At 40.5% G+C, this 18,532-nt stretch overlaps 1 protein-coding gene across 3 annotated transcripts in view; it reads left to right on the forward strand.

The window, feature by feature from the left end:
• Positions 1 to 654: 654 nt before the first annotated feature.
• The window catches only part of cntln (centlein, centrosomal protein), a 93,148-nt gene continuing 75,270 nt past the window's right edge, over positions 655 to 18,532 (forward strand). For 2 of the 3 annotated variants that reach the window (XM_082536834.1, XM_082536835.1), the window contains exons 1-9: positions 655 to 1,307; positions 1,604 to 1,692; positions 5,141 to 5,229; positions 7,247 to 7,331; positions 10,917 to 11,048; positions 11,996 to 12,175; positions 13,828 to 13,961; positions 14,956 to 15,118; positions 15,567 to 15,806. In XM_082536834.1, coding sequence (XP_082392960.1) covers positions 1,612 to 1,692; positions 5,141 to 5,229; positions 7,247 to 7,331; positions 10,917 to 11,048; positions 11,996 to 12,175; positions 13,828 to 13,961; positions 14,956 to 15,118; positions 15,567 to 15,806 — 1,104 coding nt within the window. In that variant the 5' untranslated portion in view covers positions 655 to 1,307; positions 1,604 to 1,611. The remainder of the gene's footprint in view (positions 1,308 to 1,603; positions 1,693 to 5,140; positions 5,230 to 7,246; positions 7,332 to 10,916; positions 11,049 to 11,995; positions 12,176 to 13,827; positions 13,962 to 14,955; positions 15,119 to 15,566; positions 15,807 to 18,532) is intronic. The other variant, XM_082536836.1, reaches the window with a different exon arrangement.

Consider the following 18,532-nt stretch of genomic DNA (forward strand, 5'->3'; position numbering starts at 1 on the left):
CTCTTTGCAAATAGTTACTTCTTACTTTGGAGAATTCTGGTCTAAACCTATGCCCAAAGTTTGATAAGTAAATTGACCACCTTAAAACAAGTGTATAATATTGAAAGGTGTGATTATTCACTTTGAATTACTCTTAAACACTAACCCAGGGGTGTCAAACTCAAATACACAGTGGGCCAAAATTCAAAACTGGAACAGCGTCGCAGGCTAACATTAATATTTATTGAAAAAAAAAATATCTTCCTCTAGATATAAGAATGAATCTTTTCTTATGGACTCAAACAAGTTTTGCTGAAAAACTGAATATGGAACAAGCAAAGCTTAATACTAAACAATATATATATATTAGCTGTACAATACCAGTAGGCCAGCTCTAATAGTAATTTGGTATGGCTTTGTGGGCCAAATGTAATTAGGCTGTGGGCCAAATTTGGCCCGCGGGCCAGAGTTTGACACCTATGCACTAGCCCATTTAACTAATTCAGTTGCTTTTGAAGGTAAGATTGTAACATGCACCCAGTTAAAATTGCATTGAGTGCATTTGCAGGCAGCATATTCTTTTAATATTAATTATGTGGCACTGTGCACATAACATGATGACTGGGGGTTGAGCCCCCCTAGAACTCTGAACCTAGATTCGCCCCTGAATCTCAATGAAAGTGACCTAAATTGAAAACAAAAATTCAAAGTGAAAAAGAAAATATATATATATATATCAGAAAATACAAAACTATGAAACTATTCCTTTTCATAAATAGGGGAAAAACTTCTTAAAATCACAGTTCAGGAGGCTATCAGTGTGCAACACTTCATTTTGGAAAACAAAAGAAAAACAGCAACAAACAACTGTTTTAACAAATCCCAAAAAAGCCAATCAAAACTGACCCGCGCGTTCCCCTTGCCGATCCCGATCATACTGCCATCTATGAACTGCTACTGTCGTGAAGTGACGTGACGGCTGTGACGCGGAGGGACAGAAGCGGAAAACAGCGGGCTTGTTTGAAAAGAGGAAACCGTCTCCCTGGTTACTGACAGCCGTGTTATCCACACAGAAGTTTCATCTGGCGTTGTACAAAACAATATAACGGATGTACACGGGTGAACCCTTCAATTTCTCACAGTTCGAAGTATGTCGTAACGTTTTTTTTTCTAGCGCTCTGACTTCAGAAAGCTGTCAACACCAGAAAGAGTGTAACTCTTTATGCTTTACGTGGCTAACGCTAGCTAAGTACCGGTAATCTCAGTGTTGGTCTTCCTGGTGCTGCTGCGGGGTTGATATCTGCCTGGTTAGCAAGCGATCGAAATAGGTAAGAACTTATCAGTCCTCTGGACGCTTGCTTATTTCTTCCTCAGCTCGCGGTAGAAACCTGGAACCCCAATATGCTAACATCACATAAATAAATTCAAAGTCCCTGTCGATATGGTTTCAGTCAGCTAAAATCCTTTCCAAGTAGTTTTGTCAATCCGATGCAAAGCAGTCTAATCACATGTTGTTTAAATAGCTGAGCTGTGCCATGTTTGTTTTGATCCACTGCTGCAAGTTACTGAGATTTTTCTTTTAATATTTCATCACTACAACCCTTTTTCTTTTGCCTTCTTGCAGGTCTGAAAATGAGCTCAAAAGACGATGCTCGCACCCTGGTATTGGAGGAGCAGGTGAAGACTTTATCAGATGAGCTTTTGCAATGCCAGGTGTGTGAATGCATTTTGTTTTGGGTTTTTGTTTTAAAGCCATGTGCACACACTTCTGTACTTTATCACTGCTCATTGTACAATGTTGGATTTAGTTAAAAGTAGGAGAAAAAAACCCATTTGATTTCCCTAAAATAGGGATTTGTCCAGATTACTTGAGTATAACATCGTTACAACCCTTATCACTACATCACTGTTACAAACAAAGCGTTCATTTGGCTGTGATTTCTACATAACTCTTGTCAGTGTTAAAAAGTGTAACTCACTATATTTATCTTTACTTTATTTATCACTATGACTATGACTTTTTTTCAGACTACATATGTATCACACAGTTGTCAGCACCTTTTACTCTCCAGGCTGAGCATTCTTTTTTTTTCAATTCTCACTCACTGCTATAAATTGTGGACCTTCATTAATTTCAAAATTAAGTAATTACTGTTAATTTGATCTCTGTGTGTTGCATACCAGCCATGTCACCAGACTTTATTTAATATAAAATGAGGATTGATGAAAGATAAGCATGAGAATAGAATTTCGAGGTCTGTGAATGACTAGCAGGAAAACCACCCCTTTACATGATGCTACTTGTGATTTTAAAATAAAGCACATTTGACTGACTAGATAAAGCATATTTATCTCCCTCATACATATGTAAATGTCCTGATTATACCCTTAATGAATGTCTAGCACAGACAGGAAAAAGTGTGGAGGGCCCCCGTCAGATAATACACACACAGGCACGACATGCTCATGAGCAGATTTCCAAAGGCTTTCATGTTCACTTTGTGAGTCAGTGATTGAGGGAGTCCTTGCATACTCACCACCAGGTGGTGTCTAATAACATGAGTGAATTGATCCCAGCATTTCTCACTTTGTGTATCCACACCACCTTGCTACACAGGTAGGCAGACAGCTGTGGGGTTCAGCAGATGAGGTGTTACATTTGAGTTTTGTAATAGAAGTAGAAATATAAACCACCTAACATGTTGGGCACAAACATTCGTTGTGCTGCTGTTTGTGTGTAACCACATGTGCGCCTGTTACCTTATTTATCCTCTGCATAAACTTTGGTTTGACTTCGGGAGCCAATTTTCAAGTGTTTATTCAGTGAGAGAACACAAAGGCATCAGAGTGGAGTGAATCCATGTATTGGCGTATGTGATTAAATAAACAAAAGAAACATATTGTGTCTTCTGCAAATGCACCGGTAGTCAGTGTGAGTAAGTGACAGCTGAAATAACTTTGCCGGAGACAAGAGGGGAAAAAATCCCCACGACTGTAATAAAAATGTTTATGTAACTGGTTTTGTTAACCTGGGGTTTATTTACTAGAGCTGTTTGTCGAATGATAGAGATGACAGGAAAGTGGAGAGATTTCTGTCAAAGGAAACAAACTTTTCTTGTTCACTGCATGCAGACTGATTATGGTTATGTGGGTAATCATTCTCCAGAGGCCCATTCTTAGTCTTGCCTTGACACACCTTAAAAAAAGAAAGAAAAAGAATTATGTATGAGTGATGAAACAGTATGAAAGTCATTGAATAAAAAGTGAGACAATTATTTGGCGAGTAAATTTATTTTTAAGACAAAGTCGTGTCATCTGATAATGTTAGTTTTGCAAATTTTCTCCATGAATTTTGCCCCAAGAAAATATTAGCCAAGCAAAACCCTCTCTGACATCTAATTTTTGTAATACCGTGATTAGATTGTTTCTCTCAGGGTATTCCGGCTTCCTCCCACGGTTCAAAGACATGTGCGTTAGGTTAACTGGTGATCCTAAATCGGCCGTAGATGTGTGTCTCTGTGTCATCCCTGAGAAAGACTGGCGACCTGCCCTGGAATAGCCTCCAACCCAACAACCTTGAAATGGATAAGAGTAGGCCTTTTGCCTGCAAACTTTAACATTTGATTGCACCTTTAAACTTAAAAACCATTATAAAAAATGTTATTCTCACTTGTATTTAGGACTACGCGCTGTATATTTTGTTCACTTCAGACTCACTTATATTGAGCTGACACGAAAGCCATCTTTGGTGGTCTTATCTGGAGTAGATCACTGATTCTGCATATCTGAGGACGTTAAGTTCTACCGTGCACAATTTAAATTGTGGCATTTGAATACTACTGATGTCTTAAGTCTCTTGCATGATTACTTCAGGACAGCCATTAACTACAAAGACACTCATCTGTCAGCCAGCAAATGTTCCTGCTAGACCATGCTAATTTTACTAATATGTGCTGAATTCCAGTGGCTCTCGCTCTCTCTCTGGTATGTTTAGCTCGTGGTGTTTCAGTTTCTAGATTCCAAATGAATAATTCAGCCATCATCAAACACATATTCAGTGCATCTTTAAGTACGCATACGGCCGAGGAGAGCTCTTGATGAGGGTCCTGACTGAACATTTGTCCATGGAAGGGCTAATGGCAGCCAAAGGCCAGGCAGAGGGAGACCATGTATTTCAAGTAAACCATGCTGACTAATTTAATCGTTAGCTGCATTCCAGGGTTGATTTGGTGAGATCTCTATCCCCGCTTCACCCCGCTCCCGATCTGTGTATCCACACACCAAAACACACAGATGCGCATCGAGACAGAGATCTACAGTCCTTCCACTTTATATGTTCAGCTCATGGTCTTATCAAGGTCTGCTTCTGCCACTTCAGTAAATAATTGATTAGACACTTTTGAGAAGGGGGTTAAAATTCATGTGCTAATTGGAGACCAGTAGATTCCAGTGGGAGGGATGACTTTTATCTTATGATGATGTGAACATAATTTATCAGATAATTTTATATTAAGTCGATTTGGTATAATTCTGTCTTTTAATGTCAGAAAATGTAGTTTTTAGATGTCCCTCATTAAATGTAATGTAGCTTAAAAATGTTTGAAAAACCAGCGAGACAATTTGAATTGGAAATGTGTCAGGGGCTGGCTGGGTTTTTCTGCTTGAAGATGACTCTCTCTGTCATCAGTTTTGAGTTTCTTTGGGGCTAGTTACTTTGGAGCTGTAGTGGAAAACATATCCGGAGAGCAATTGATTAATAAAGAAAAATGCAAGCTCGACTGCTGTGTTTTGATTTGGATCCCTGCTCTCCCCAGTCATAAATAGTGCATAATGACAAGTGTCAACGCTCGCTCCCCTTGAGTCGAAGGTCACATCTCAGCGATGGAGATTGCCGCTAGAGAGAGGTTCATGATTAGAGAGGGCAGGACAGATGAAAAAAATATTATATATTTATATTTTTACAAGTTCTTTAAATTATTGATTGACTTCCCCCAGTTGTCATATGCTAATGTCACTGAGCATCCAAATTTTTTGTTTCTCACTGAAAAAGGGCTGTAATGTGTTGCTGCTTTTCCTTTTAGGGGCTTATCAAATGCAAATTTTATCATCGCATTTCTCAAAAATAATTTCTCTTCACTTGCTGAATCCTTTACTCTCACAGGCAGACAAGGAGTTTGTGTGGTCTCTGTGGAAAAGGCTGCAAGTGGCAAATCCAGACTTGACCCAGGCTGTCAGTTTGGTGGTTGAGCGGTGAGTGGATTCATCTTTCACATTGCTACCTGAGAGGCTCAGCAGACGAACCTTCCCCTTATCTCGCAAGTGAAGAGAAGCAAGTGTGTGTGTGTGTGTGTGTGTGTGTGTGTGTGTGTGTGTGTGTGTGTGTGTGTGTGTGTGTGTGTGTGTGTGTGTGTGTGTGTGTGTGTGAAAGTCGTTCAAGGGGTGTTTAAAGCACCTTGGCCGTTCTACTGGGGTTATGACGGAATCTGGTGCAGATGCTGATTTAAGCCCTCTTATCCCTGGTCTAGCAGTTCAAACAGTGGAAACCCTTTTAATGAAAACACTCTTCCACTGCTGCTCACATGCTGGACAGTTGAAACAGTCCTGCCAAATACTTGTCTTTACTGGATAAATTGCGAGATTGAATATGACCTCTTTTGCAGGATGGCTAAGCTCCATTGAGAACAGTGGCATGGGAACTTGTAGGAAAAGACACATCTGGAGAAATGAATTGCGTTCCTCTTATGATTAAAAAAAAAAACACCCAAAAAACATAACGAGACTCTGATTTATCGCTGAAGTTTGAAAGCTGTTTATTCACGCGTTCCAGCTGCCATTAAATTTTGTGTAAAGCTTTATTTAGTACTTAGGTTTTACTGACTTTTTTCTTTAGGGGATACATTAAATCATATTTTCTTCCTCACTGGTGCACATCGCATACTTTTTGAGGTCTGTTAGTTGTTAGTAGACCCTTAATAGAGGTAAAAACACAGTGCAGCAGCAGAGTGCTCCTCAGTACCTGTGCCTCTCATTTCTACTCCACACCCACTTGAGTTCTTTATAGCCCCTTAGGAAACCCATCAAAGTGGGTTAGTCCGCTGAGACAGGTGGGGCAACATGCACCCAGAGAGTGTATGTGTATTGTATCACCTGATGCGCAAGAGGATATTGACATGGTAATTGTGTCGACTCCAGTCAAGCGCTGTCGTCCACTGGGAGCCGCCATTCATCCCTCCCTCCCCTTCCTGTGTGGATCTTGTAGAGTGATTGGTTGGATGCTCAGGACATGGTGAACATAGTCCAATATATGAGGAGATGCAGCTAGGCCTGCCTGCGTTCCTGCCCCCTCCAGGGACACCAGATACTTATTTCAGTGTGTACCAGGGGAGAGGGCTGATCAGAAGAGGCAAAGAGACGATAGAGAAGGCCTCAAAGACCTGAGGTGTAGAAGAAGCAGCTGATGAGCGGAGGGAACAGATGGTCCCCGGTGGTTCGGAGTAGTTGAAACAAGCAGGTCCCCAATTGCAGACTTGTTTGTGTCTCCGCAAAAGTTCATTATGATAAAAGAGGTAGTAGTGGGCTTGAGAGGTTTAAACTTTGCTGTATTGTTGCTCTGTAATTCTGCTTAAGTAGCCAGTGAGTAAAAAAAGTTTTTCTTTTCATTTTCTTACAGTTTAGCATTATTAAATATTAAAATAATGATGAGAACACTGGCGACATGTTAAGGCAAAAGAATCTTTTTTTGATGAGTGCAGCAGGTGATCAATAATTAAACATTTGGAGTTGAAACCGATAAACTTTTGTCCAAGAACTTGCCCTCTGGGGCAAAATTCAGTGTTTTGACCTTTCCAGAGTAGCCAGCAGATATTTGGAAAAGGGATTGTTGATATCTGGGCCAAGAATTTCCTTTTCCGTGTGTTCACAGTCGAACTATGAATGTAGATGAATTTTTGAAAAAAGTGAAATCACTATCAGATGATAGCTCATGGTTTTCACCTGCATGCAGCCAATGCTCACTCATAAACCAGAGAACTTCCTATACTGAAAATCTCATTTGTAATGAAATCAATGAGTTCTTCATGCTTATTTTTATATGTAGCATCTGTTTATAGAGAAAAGTTAGAAATCGATGTGTTTCAAGCCAGTAAGATTGGACAGAATCTTGAGTGTAAGCTAAATAGTTAAAGCTATTCTTCTGTACGCTCTCAAGTCCTTAATCGTTGCTGACTATTTACACATGTATATTCTGTGTATTTACTCTTCCTTCTAGTGAGAAGCACAAAGCTGAGATTAAGGACAGGAAAGTGTTGGAGATCCTTCAGTCGAAAGACTACAAGATTCAAGAGTTGGAACAGGTATCATAATGTTTTCCTTAACCGGCTTTAACTTTCTAATGCAAACAACTTTTCTTTATGAACATCAGCAAGTCAGTTTCTTTTTTCGCTGCTGGCCTGCTGTCAGATCTGATCACAGGAATTCAAATTGTCACGACGCAGTTTAAATATGTTGAAAATGTTCAAAAAGTGCTGATGCACAAAACAAATTTACAGAGTTTTATGCAAAAACAAAAATCATCACACTTCTGCACACTCACAGAAGTGTGTGGCTGCTGTGATTTACATATCAAAGTAGTCTCTTTCTCCATTTTTCTCACACATCATTATGTTTCCTTGCGTCATATGATTATTATAATTAGGAAAAAAATATTCAAAAGGCGCCACTTTAATGAGTAAGGATGTCCTCACACTAAGCACGGTTACTTTGTACCCTGCCTGAGCACAATCACCTTCCCTGCCCACTTCCCACTGGCCTGTGCTGACACTGCCCTTAATGATCCGACCCAAGTTCACATCAGTTTGTCTCGGAGTGTCAACTCGTCTCTCTTTCTTGAAAAAGCGCTCTGGTAGTACACAATGGGCTCATGAGTGCTTGTGAATGAGCTTTTTATGAATATTGTGGCTACAATGGGGTTGTGGTGACACACTGCGCTCTCACGTGTTTATTAATGAGTTGGCAGAATGATTTCTAATGGAGACAGCTGCTACTCCGGAGTGTGCGTACATAGCAATCATGCTACATGCATACTGTGCTCAAGTCCAAATGAACTATGCCTGGGTTCTCCTCTAAGTGGGCCAGGGTACCGGCACATTACACACCACTTACACTAGTCAAGCAAACTTCACCTTAGGGGTCAAACTCGCTTGGCCACAGAAAGGATCAGTTAATGTGAGTGCCCCCTCAATCCTAGCACAAGACTTGAGGAACACATCCAGTACATATAAACCTAAAAATTTAGGTTTGGGTTTTTTTCTACTTTTTCCCCCCAATAAGCATTGCAATAAGCCCATACCCTGTGTACATATTGTACACACACGTACATGTACAGCTTCAGTTTCCACGATTAACAAACTGCTCCCAAGTTCCTGCATCGTGTACTGAGCTAAAAGTTAGCTTACCCGGTGGTTGCAAACCAATTTTCCTTTCGAATGTAGAAGCACCACCAACCCTGACTTCACAACAATGAAACTGTAAAACCTGTAGTACTACCACAGTTATGTATTTGTGACTGACTAAATAAGCCATACACGAAACAGTGACCAGGCTCTGTCCTTGAGCATGCTGCTGGCATCTTTGTTGTTCTGCCAACGATTGATGAATGGCTTTACCTTGGTAGGGAACAAAATAAAGCTTGTTTTCCCTTGTTTTTCCAACTGCTACTGGAATGCGCTCAACTTGGAAGTGACGTTGCTCCCAGCTCTGACATCCGACTTCTGCTGTAAAAGGAATGCAGCATTTATCTTCAGGCTGAGCTTGTGGTCATATGCCTTCATAGTTGACATTTAAGTTGCAGCCATTTCTAGTGGCTCTTAGTGAGTCTTTCACAGAAAGACAAATCAATCCTTGGGCTTTTTATTTCATTTTCACGGTCATTTTATTACAAACAAGCATTTTTGTCTTGCTTGTTTAACTGTCTGCTGAAACTTTCATTCATAAATGCCATAAAAATACAAATGAATACAAAATTATTATGCTGCTTTAATATTTCCCTTTAGATCTTTATCTTTCTCTCATACCTACTTTTTTTGCTCTAACCCCTGAGTTATAGTTCTTGGTGGTATGATGGCTAATGATAATGACATCACTAATGTAATTTACTCCAAATCATCATCTCTTCACCGAAGCATCTGTCAGTCTCATTCATTAGTGTCCCTCACCCAGAATGGTGCTCATTCTTAATGAGACTAGCTGTAATGGAGTCATCATCTTGCCAGTGCTTTTTGACATTACCCTCCTCAGCAATCATAATAGTTGCTCACTGGACCAAAAAGGTATATGATTATGGTGGACTTTTTTGTGTAACATTTGTACCTTTAAGGTATAAGTCATCATAGGTGACGACTCCATTGCTGTGTTTGCAAGCTTGGCACTTACAAGCAAAAACAAATACTACTTACGGCCTTCTGAATTATCCACGTGACAGTGTGACACAAGTTTCACACTGTTGAAATGCTTTACCCTAATATACAGACATTTGATGGATATCTAGATATCTATCAAATCTGATGGATACTTTTCGGTTATTTTTTAATAGACTGAATTGATGAGGTGGTAGATAGCTGCAAATCCATCCTGTGGGGGTGGGACTTAACTGTGCTCTGTGTCTTTCAACTGCTTTTTAAGAGCTATTTAATGAACTCATTCATTTATTACTCTCATTCAGTGTAACGCCCATGTCTCAGTTTATATGAGTTTTATAGGAGGAATCCCTTTGTTTCTAAAGCCTGTTTTGCTGTACTTCTTCTGAAAAGTTCCTTGATAGCGCCGCACTCTGTGCTGTGTCATCCAGCCCTCTGACAGTCATCGTCTCATCTGCAATCTTAAGCCATACCCTCAGAGTGATTAATAGGTTTTCCTTCTTTTTTCAAGGATGTGATGGTCTGCTGAGTCCACATAGCATCTCAGATTTTTTTTCTTAATGTATCAGTTCTCCCACTTTGATTATGTTTTTTTTTGTTCTTGCTGGTTTTCTTTTTTTTTCTTTCACCTCTTTCTCTCTCTCTGCTTTTGTAACATAATTAGCGTTCATTTTTGAACTGTACTGGGAATTTTCAGACGCTAATCTTTCTGTCCTAGACCTCTTAACTTGGCGCAACCCGCTTCCCCTCCACCCTACTATTCTATCACTTGAGTGCTACTGGGGTTCAAATTGTTCTTCCCCATCTCATTATCAGCGTTTGAATTTATTTTCCGCTCTCCAGTATAAATCTATTAAAGCCCCACTGTTCTTAGCACGGCAAGCTAGGAGTTGCAAGGAACGCTAAATCCACTATCTGGATATATCTGAGCGATTTCCCTCAACATGGCAATTAATTGCATCCCAGAGCACGGTGTTATTTGAGAGAGGGGGGTGTACCCACAGAAGACTGTGGATTACCAGCCAATGCCAAACCCCAGCTGATACAGTGTTAAGAAGCCAGCCTCCTCCCACTAAGGCCATAAAGGCTGCCAAAAAACATGAAGTAAACATATAAAAAGTGGGTGGTCATTACTTTACACTATTGCTTGTTTTAAGAGCTGAAGCATTTAGTCTATTCATTGATTGTCAGGTTAGAAAATTAATGCTGATAATGTTTTTCAGCCTTTCTTTTGTCTGCACACTTAATACTTTGGGGTTTTGGACTGCTGCAAAAATATGACGCTGAATGGCATGACCTTAAGCTCCAGGAAATTCCAACAAGCATTCACTCATGCTTTGTAGATCTCATGAATAGCTCATTAATCAAGGCCAATTGATTATGAAAGCAAATATAAAAGTGATAGTCTTGTTGTTTTGTTACAACATTTTTAAAAAAATGATGGTTAAAAAAATGATATGCCTAATGTAACCTGTAGTTTTTTGGGTTTTTTTTGTTCTTTCTGTGTCACCCTGATTGCCACAGAGAGTAACCGGGCAGCAGCAGGAGATTAACGGCTTGTTACAAAGGAGGACGGCGGAAGAGGAGAGTGATTTAATGAAGAAGGAGCTGACAGCTCTGCGTGAACAACTGGTCAATAAGAGTCAGGAACTTGAGGTTGGTGGAACAAATTTTCTGTGGCAGTCGGGGCTTCTGCTTTCAAAAGTCTCTCTTCTGCGTGGCACGACAAGTCCCCCGTGGCCTTAGCCTCGGGGGTATGAATCATTTAGAAGAGAAAGAGGATTGTTCAGCCCTCTTGAACGCAATCTCAGTGTCTTTGTGTCTTCTTCTCCTGTCTCCACCCTCGCTCTGTCTCACCCTTTCTTGCTTTCAGCTTACTTTCCCGCTACGGACAACAGAGAATACTTAACAGCTGGAAAGTCTGCATGTGAGAAAGAAAGCGCGAGCCAGAGAAAAGCAGGTTGTTAACTTGCAGATAAATACTTAATGCCTCCTTCAGTGGGGGGAAAGTGAATAATGTGCATGCGATGGTGTGGCTTCTGCCTAATTATGCTTAGATGGGACATGGCTATGATTAATTGATAAAGGGATGGTCCTTACACAGTCTTGGTGGGGTCTCGTGGTGAGAAATCGTGGGGGACAGCATCAAAGGAGACCTAGGTTGAGTCTAATGGGTTTTGTAGCTAGCACCATTCTCATTAGGAGCCTGTCATTAAGGCTGGCAGACTGGCCCCTGTACCTACGTGAGCCCAGTTCTTGCAGCACGGCTCGGCCAACACCAACCAAACGCTGGCCGCGTGGGTCCAGTCATACAGCACAGGTGACCTTGGCCAATCAGCGACCCATGCAGTGGGCTCCCGCAGAAAAAGCCGTCCACTGTTTACATATTCATTTCAGCCTCAACCCCGTGGGCTGCTTCTCTTTTTGGATCTTTGCAGTTTTCTTTTTTCATTTTCTCAGTTTGAAATGCTACTTTTTCTTTTTCTCTTCTTTCGTCGCCATTGTTTATTTGGCCCTATTGACCCCCTCCCCATTCTACTCCTCTCACACACACACACACACACACACACACACACACACACACACACGCCTTCCTTATTCAGGAAATGAAGACAAAATGTAGGAGGAAAGAGGAGGAGGAGCGGCAGGTGGTGCAGGCTCTAGAGGAGGAGAAAGAAGGATTAGCTTCCCGCTGCGCCGCCCTGCAAGCTGACCTGGAGGAGAATCAGAGGCAGGCCAACAGCCAACGAGACCAGAGGGATACTGCCCAGACCAGAATAAAGGTATGAATGTGGGGACAGGTCCACACAAATACAAAGGCACTCACACACACCTTGAACTTTCTGATCCCTCACACCCTATCCTCTTCAGCTTGTGAATATAAAAAGATCTCTGTAGCAAAGCACAGAATTAAATAAACAGGGACTGCACTCAAAGGAAGGACAAAGTTATGATTTAACGTAGGGCAGACAGATCTTCCTGAGTTGTGGTTTAAAAAAGAAAGAAAGAAAAAGAAAAACAAGAATTAAGCAGACCAAACCGAAAGTAGCTTCCATTAAGTCATTGGCCTGTTGGTTCAAGAGTTTGTGGTCAGGTGTGTTTCATTATCCAAATGCAAGCAAGTAAATTTCAGAATCTGTTGCTCTGATCATCATTATGGATCGGTGCTTCTTCTCTCTGTGAACATGAAAATTCGAGAAGACATCAACTGTGCTATTGTTTAAACATTCAACCAATCAAATTGCAGTTCTTGAAAATTGTATTTATTTATTTATTTATTTTTTTACATTTCAAATTTTATTTCCTAGATTCTCAGGAAGTAAAAGCTACAGAAGAACCTCACATTCCTCCCCTTCCTTATCGACTAATCATATTGAAACATATTGCTCCCCTAGTCAAATGGAATCAGACAGAGAGTCTTGAATAAGTTAGAGCTGCAGAGTAATTACTCTTGGATGGGATGAGCCCAGTGACTAGTGTATGCACATCCATCACAGCCTAAGACACTCCACTTGTTTTATGATTTTTTATTATTTTTTGTGTCATACATTGATTTGAAACTTGGTGATGGAAAATATCAGATGCGCAGGGGATACATCATGCCAATTTGTTTGACATGGCAAAGATTTATTCGGGAATTTATCATTTAATGTAGACCTGTGTGTACTGTTAAGATACACCTGCATAGTTTTAGTATTTTCTTAACTTGAACAGCGGTGGAGGAATATTCTGCAAATACAGAGCCGCAAAGATGTGTTATACGTGAAAAAAATGTGACCGATATAATTATATAATAATTTATAATAATTTCTTATAGCATTCGTCACATAATTTGCTTGATATTAATTAGCGTCGGATGAATTCAGGGTTTGGTGACCTGTACATGTTTGATGTTGTTTAATCTGCTGCAATTAAATGGTTTTTTTAAATTAAAGCAAAGCTAACTAACGCCTTGTCTGCACCTCCTATATACAAAGAAACAGCACAAAAGCACAATAAAAACATTTTCAGATCGACTGTCATGTTAGAACTAAATCTAAATTTTGCTATTCGATTACTTCACAGCAACTAGTATGGCTAGTTGCTGTGAAGTAACAAATTGTGGCCGACTTATTACAAGTGTTAAAGAAGGCATGGTAATTCAGGGCTAAGAAGTGAGACCTAGTTTCCTTGCTTTTCTGTCACTTTTTAAATTTCAGAATCATTTATTTGTTTATTTGTAGACAGACAGTCAAAGTAATGTGACAAGTGAATTATTTTAAATTTGATTGCAGAGTCAGTAAATGAAACGATGCTGGTCTGCGTTGGTTTGAGGATTTTGCCATAGAAAATAAACACTGACAAAGTTGACGTAATAATTCTAATACTTAAAGCATTTCATTTAAGGTTAGCCTCTAAATTTGACAAAATCATTGTTATTACTCTTCTACACCAGGATCTAGAGGAGAAACTGCACAACACCTGTCAGGAGCTGACTGCCTTGCAGAGCCACAGTAGCAGCCTAGAAGCTCTGCTTTCCTCCAAAGACACAGAGTTGGCAACTAAACATGAACAACTTGATCACCTTTGGTAAGTTGTACCAGCTGAGATAGTGTCTCTGTTCTTGCAACATCCAAACCCTAATAGGTGATATTTATGGCTAATTTCATTAGTTAAAGTATAATTCTGTCCGCTATAGACGTACTATATGTGTATACCTCGATTTACATGGGTTACTGCATGGAGGAGTGGGTATATTGCTTCCTTCGCTGTGAGGCTTGGGGGTGACACAGATTTCTTCCACTCTGGCCCACCTAAAGCCACTTGATAAGCCCTGCATAGTGGATATGCTTTAAAAGAGAGAGAAGAGGGAACAGGGCAGGCTTTGGCTAAGCTTTAGTCGATATGATAAAAACTGTGAGAACTGTAGGAGCCTTAGTGGTAATCTCAACCTTTTTTAACTACTTTTCTGTTTTAATGCCAGAGGCAGTCTGACATGTCAGTCACACCAGGGTTATAGACTATTCTTGTGGATTTAGCAGGGTGATTAAAGATTTCCTTACAAGTTTGAGAAGCGCTTTGTGGTAATTCCACTGGTGGATACTAAACAAGATGGAAATGACCTTTTGGTGCTGATGAATTTTGGTATGTTGAGAAATGTAGCTGCTGTTGACGAAAGAAGGAAATCTGCTGTCATAAATACATTACAATAATTTAATGTGCATACAACTTTATGATTGTTATTGCTCTATAGTTTTGTTGTGCATTTAGGCATTGATGATGATAAAGGCTTATGAATTTGAGTTGCATATTTATCAAAAGTTAGACTTTTACAGCTGTAACACATGTGCTATTATCTTAAAACCCAAAAGGATTAAAACTGAGTTAATTCAGGTTCTCTGGCATACTTGTTTAAATAGTTATTTTAATATCAGTACACGACCTTTATGTTTCTCACCTTGAATACGTAGTTATAGTTATATAAAAAAATATAACTAAATCCACAATATTTAATGTAAGCAGCACATTATTGTTGTGTACTGTATGACTTTGCATAACGTGTAATGCGAGTGCCTGTGTGTAGTCGTGATTTTGCGGAAGTGCAGACGCTGTACAGACGGAGCACAGAGCATGCAGCGGAGCAGAGCCACCTGATTAAGCAACTGGAAGGACTCAACCTCGACACACAGCGAGTTCTGCGGAACCAAGAAGAGGCTCACTCTGCTGACGCTACCTCCTATCAGCAGGTACTCACAAGTACACACACACACCCAACCTCAAACTCAACAGTGTTATAACCTCTTCATCGCGCTTCACTCAGGCCTCACCAACTGTGGTGATTTATTTCCAAGCTAGCTGTAACCTACAATTATTTTTGTGTCTGCCAGAAAATCATTTTTTCTTGAAGTCTCCTGTTACTGTGACTGGGTTTGCAGCATACTACTTTGCCATGCACGTGGAGGAATCATAGAGAAAGACATTTTGCAAACATAAATCATTTGGGACACGTGTTGTTAACAACTTCTTTTCCCTATTTAGATTATTTAGCTTATCCTAATTTTTCTATTACTGAATATAACAGTCTTAATGTCACCTAATGAGTGGTTTTTGTCATTTTTCTCCCATCGATCTGACCCTTCCATTCCCTCTTGCTTGGATTTTAAACCTCTCTGGCTTATATATATTTGTTGACAGCTATACAAAGAGTTGAGTCAGTGCTACCAGGCTCTCGTGTCTAGTGAGGCCAAGCTCCGCCAGAGTCACCAGGAGCTGAGCAGCCAGCTGGCGCAGAAAGACCAACAGATCTTAGAACTCCAAGCTGGCCTACAACAGCAGCAGCAGGAACAAATACAACTTCAACAGGAGCTGCAGCTGCAACAACAGCCTCAGCTAACAGCCATTTATCCCTCTCCTCAAAAACAAACCAACTTTAAGGTAAGGACTATTCTCATTCTTCACTATGTCTTCCAAAAAGGCCTTAATGAGCAAATGCATAAAAACATCTTAGTATAGCAAGTATGCCAATCTATGATATGCATTTGTTTCACAACAAACACATTATAGTTTGATAATTCTGTCAATTGCTTGCCTGGACTTAATATCTAATTGTCCCAAGGTACAGAGATGTCAATGTGTAGGTGGACCTGCAGGCACAGTAATAACTGACTGGCCCCAGCATGGCCTGTGGTGGTGGTCTTTAACTCAGAATCATTCGTTTGATATTGCTCTAGTTCACCCTTGATCTATCCATCTCTCTGAGCACCAGTGTCTTTTATGTCCGCTATCTGATCTTCTCTCACCGCCAGTCCTAGGCATACGCGCACTCTCTGAATAACATACTTTAGATATCGCCTTTCTCCCCTCCTACCCAAGTAACTGGAAGTCCTTTTAACACACGCGGGTCAGACAGCAAAGCCACGTAAGAGGTGGAGAGAGGTGATTTAATTGGACCTCCATAATGTTTTTGAAGATGATGTTAGAGTTACAATTCTACATCTGTCAGTCAGCGGGACTTTGGCTTTAGCGTTGTGCCTTTTGAACCAATCGCCCCCAAGGCAATAGAGGCCTTTAGTAACTGCTAACGATATGACGATAGGTGGTAGACCACACAGTGTCAGACACTTGGTTGGGGAAAAAATTAAAATCTTGAGACACTTTATTCCATCAGCAGTTCTCTGGCACACCACTTGACATTTTAAGGAGCCTCTCGGTCTCTTCTGCTCTACGACTTACCATTCCAGTTTCCTCCTTCAGATAACTCCATTTGATGCAGCACAAGACAATATTTTTGCAGCAGCGAAGAAATGTTTTTCTGCCTCCGCAGCGTTTAATTCGTTAATTTGATTGGCTGATTTTCTGAAAGTGCTGCTCCCAGACTGTGCAAGTTAGAAGATATCAGTTCAAATGTTAAGTGAGTTACAATGAACCTGTCTCACTTAACCCTCTTAATTTAACCAGCGGTAAAATATAAATGGATCATTTAGTCAGTAATTAAATACAGTACTGTAGTGTTCCCACAGTAATTAATACTACATTTAGAGTAGATGCAGTTAGTGCTCTGTGTGTGTAGTGTGGGCACATACACTGACTGGCCACAACATTAAAACCACTGACCGGTGAAGTGAATAACATCGATCATCTCGTTACAATGCAGTGTGCTGCTGGGAAATTCTGGGTATTTATGCAGATGTTTTTGGGGGCTTTTAATTTTTTGTGTGTCATGCACCATTTTAAGGCAGGTAGTTTTATTGTGACTTACTGATATATGTGTGCATGTTTTCTTGTCTCTTACAGTGAAAAGTCAGCTCACACAATTCTCAGGGCTGGGACATAATTAGAAAAAAATCATATATATAACCAAAGCTAAGAATAAATGATAACTTTTGTTTACCGAACACATGTAGCTGCTGTCTGGCTGATTTGTTTTTTGTAACTTTCTTACCCGCCGACATCAAAGTGAACAGATCAGGTATCCCAAGGTATAGCGCTCAGTCAGGAGGGTTTTCTATTTCCCACTCTCTAATTTCACTGACAGGTTATGCGTACGTGTGGGTACGTCTGTCTTCATAGTTGTGTGTTTGACTGAAGGTGTGTGTGTGTGTATCCGAGCACATAATCGCGAATTCTGTAACAACTTCCTCCCGAACACCTGTTAAATTCAAATGCTCGGGTTGTTAAGGCAGATTTGATTTTAATTTTAAATGTTTTGGTGGAAGTTACTATTGGAGGTGATCAAAGTACTGATCGCAACAGGAGCACAGGGGGGGAGACACAGTGCTCATTTGAATATGGACCGGAGCGACGGCTTTGAACACCCCACCCGCAGTGGTTTTTGGTGGGGGCGGGGATAAAGGAGGGGTTGGGGTGAGAGGAATAACACCTATTGTGTGTTACATTTCCATGCCGCACACCAGGATTGTGCATTCTCGCTTGTCTTATGCAAAGTTAACTCTTTACAGGAAGCTGAACAAGACTTTACAAAGGCTCAAATGTGGGCAGTGTGTGGCGTGACCACACAGCTCAACTCATTTTAATCAGGCTGGTTTCTACTTGAATAATGTAAATCTATTATCTGTTAAATCTATTTTTGTTATTTATCCACAAATTAAAATATAAATACTACATCTATCAGTCTGTCTCTCTAAGATCTATATTTGTATGTAGATAGATTGTCACCATTTTTTAGTACATCAAAAGTCAGCTAATTGCTCCTGTGCTTAGGTAGTTGTCCAGTGTGTGGGTATTTGCCTGTGTTTGAGTTTATAAAGTGGTGCAAACATCTCCATGTCAGGCTGTAGATGGCCCGATGCCCTGATCTTCTAGCTTTAGGGCCTGGCTGATCATCAGGCACCTGGATGACCTCCATGCACAACGAGCTGCTGTGAAATTGCCAGGTTAGGGAGGCTTGGGTTGCCAGGTTGGGTGGTCACCATCGCAATCTAGATGCAAAGCAGGCTCCCTCATTAGCGGACAGAAAACTAGCTAGTCTGAACATTTCATTATTCAGAAGCGTTTAACTGCATCGTTTGTATTTACTGTAGTTTAGTTAGAGTTTGGCTACTATCAGAGCCGAGCTGTGATTAAAGACCAACATTAGAATCCACAGCAGACCTCAGGCTTTCTGGAATCATCACCGCAGTAAATGAGTGGTAAGTTGTTAA

This window comes from Aulonocara stuartgranti, assembly GCF_965226115.1.
Source record: "Aulonocara stuartgranti genome assembly, chromosome: 6".
Classification (NCBI taxonomy): Eukaryota; Metazoa; Chordata; class Actinopteri; order Cichliformes; family Cichlidae; genus Aulonocara; species Aulonocara stuartgranti.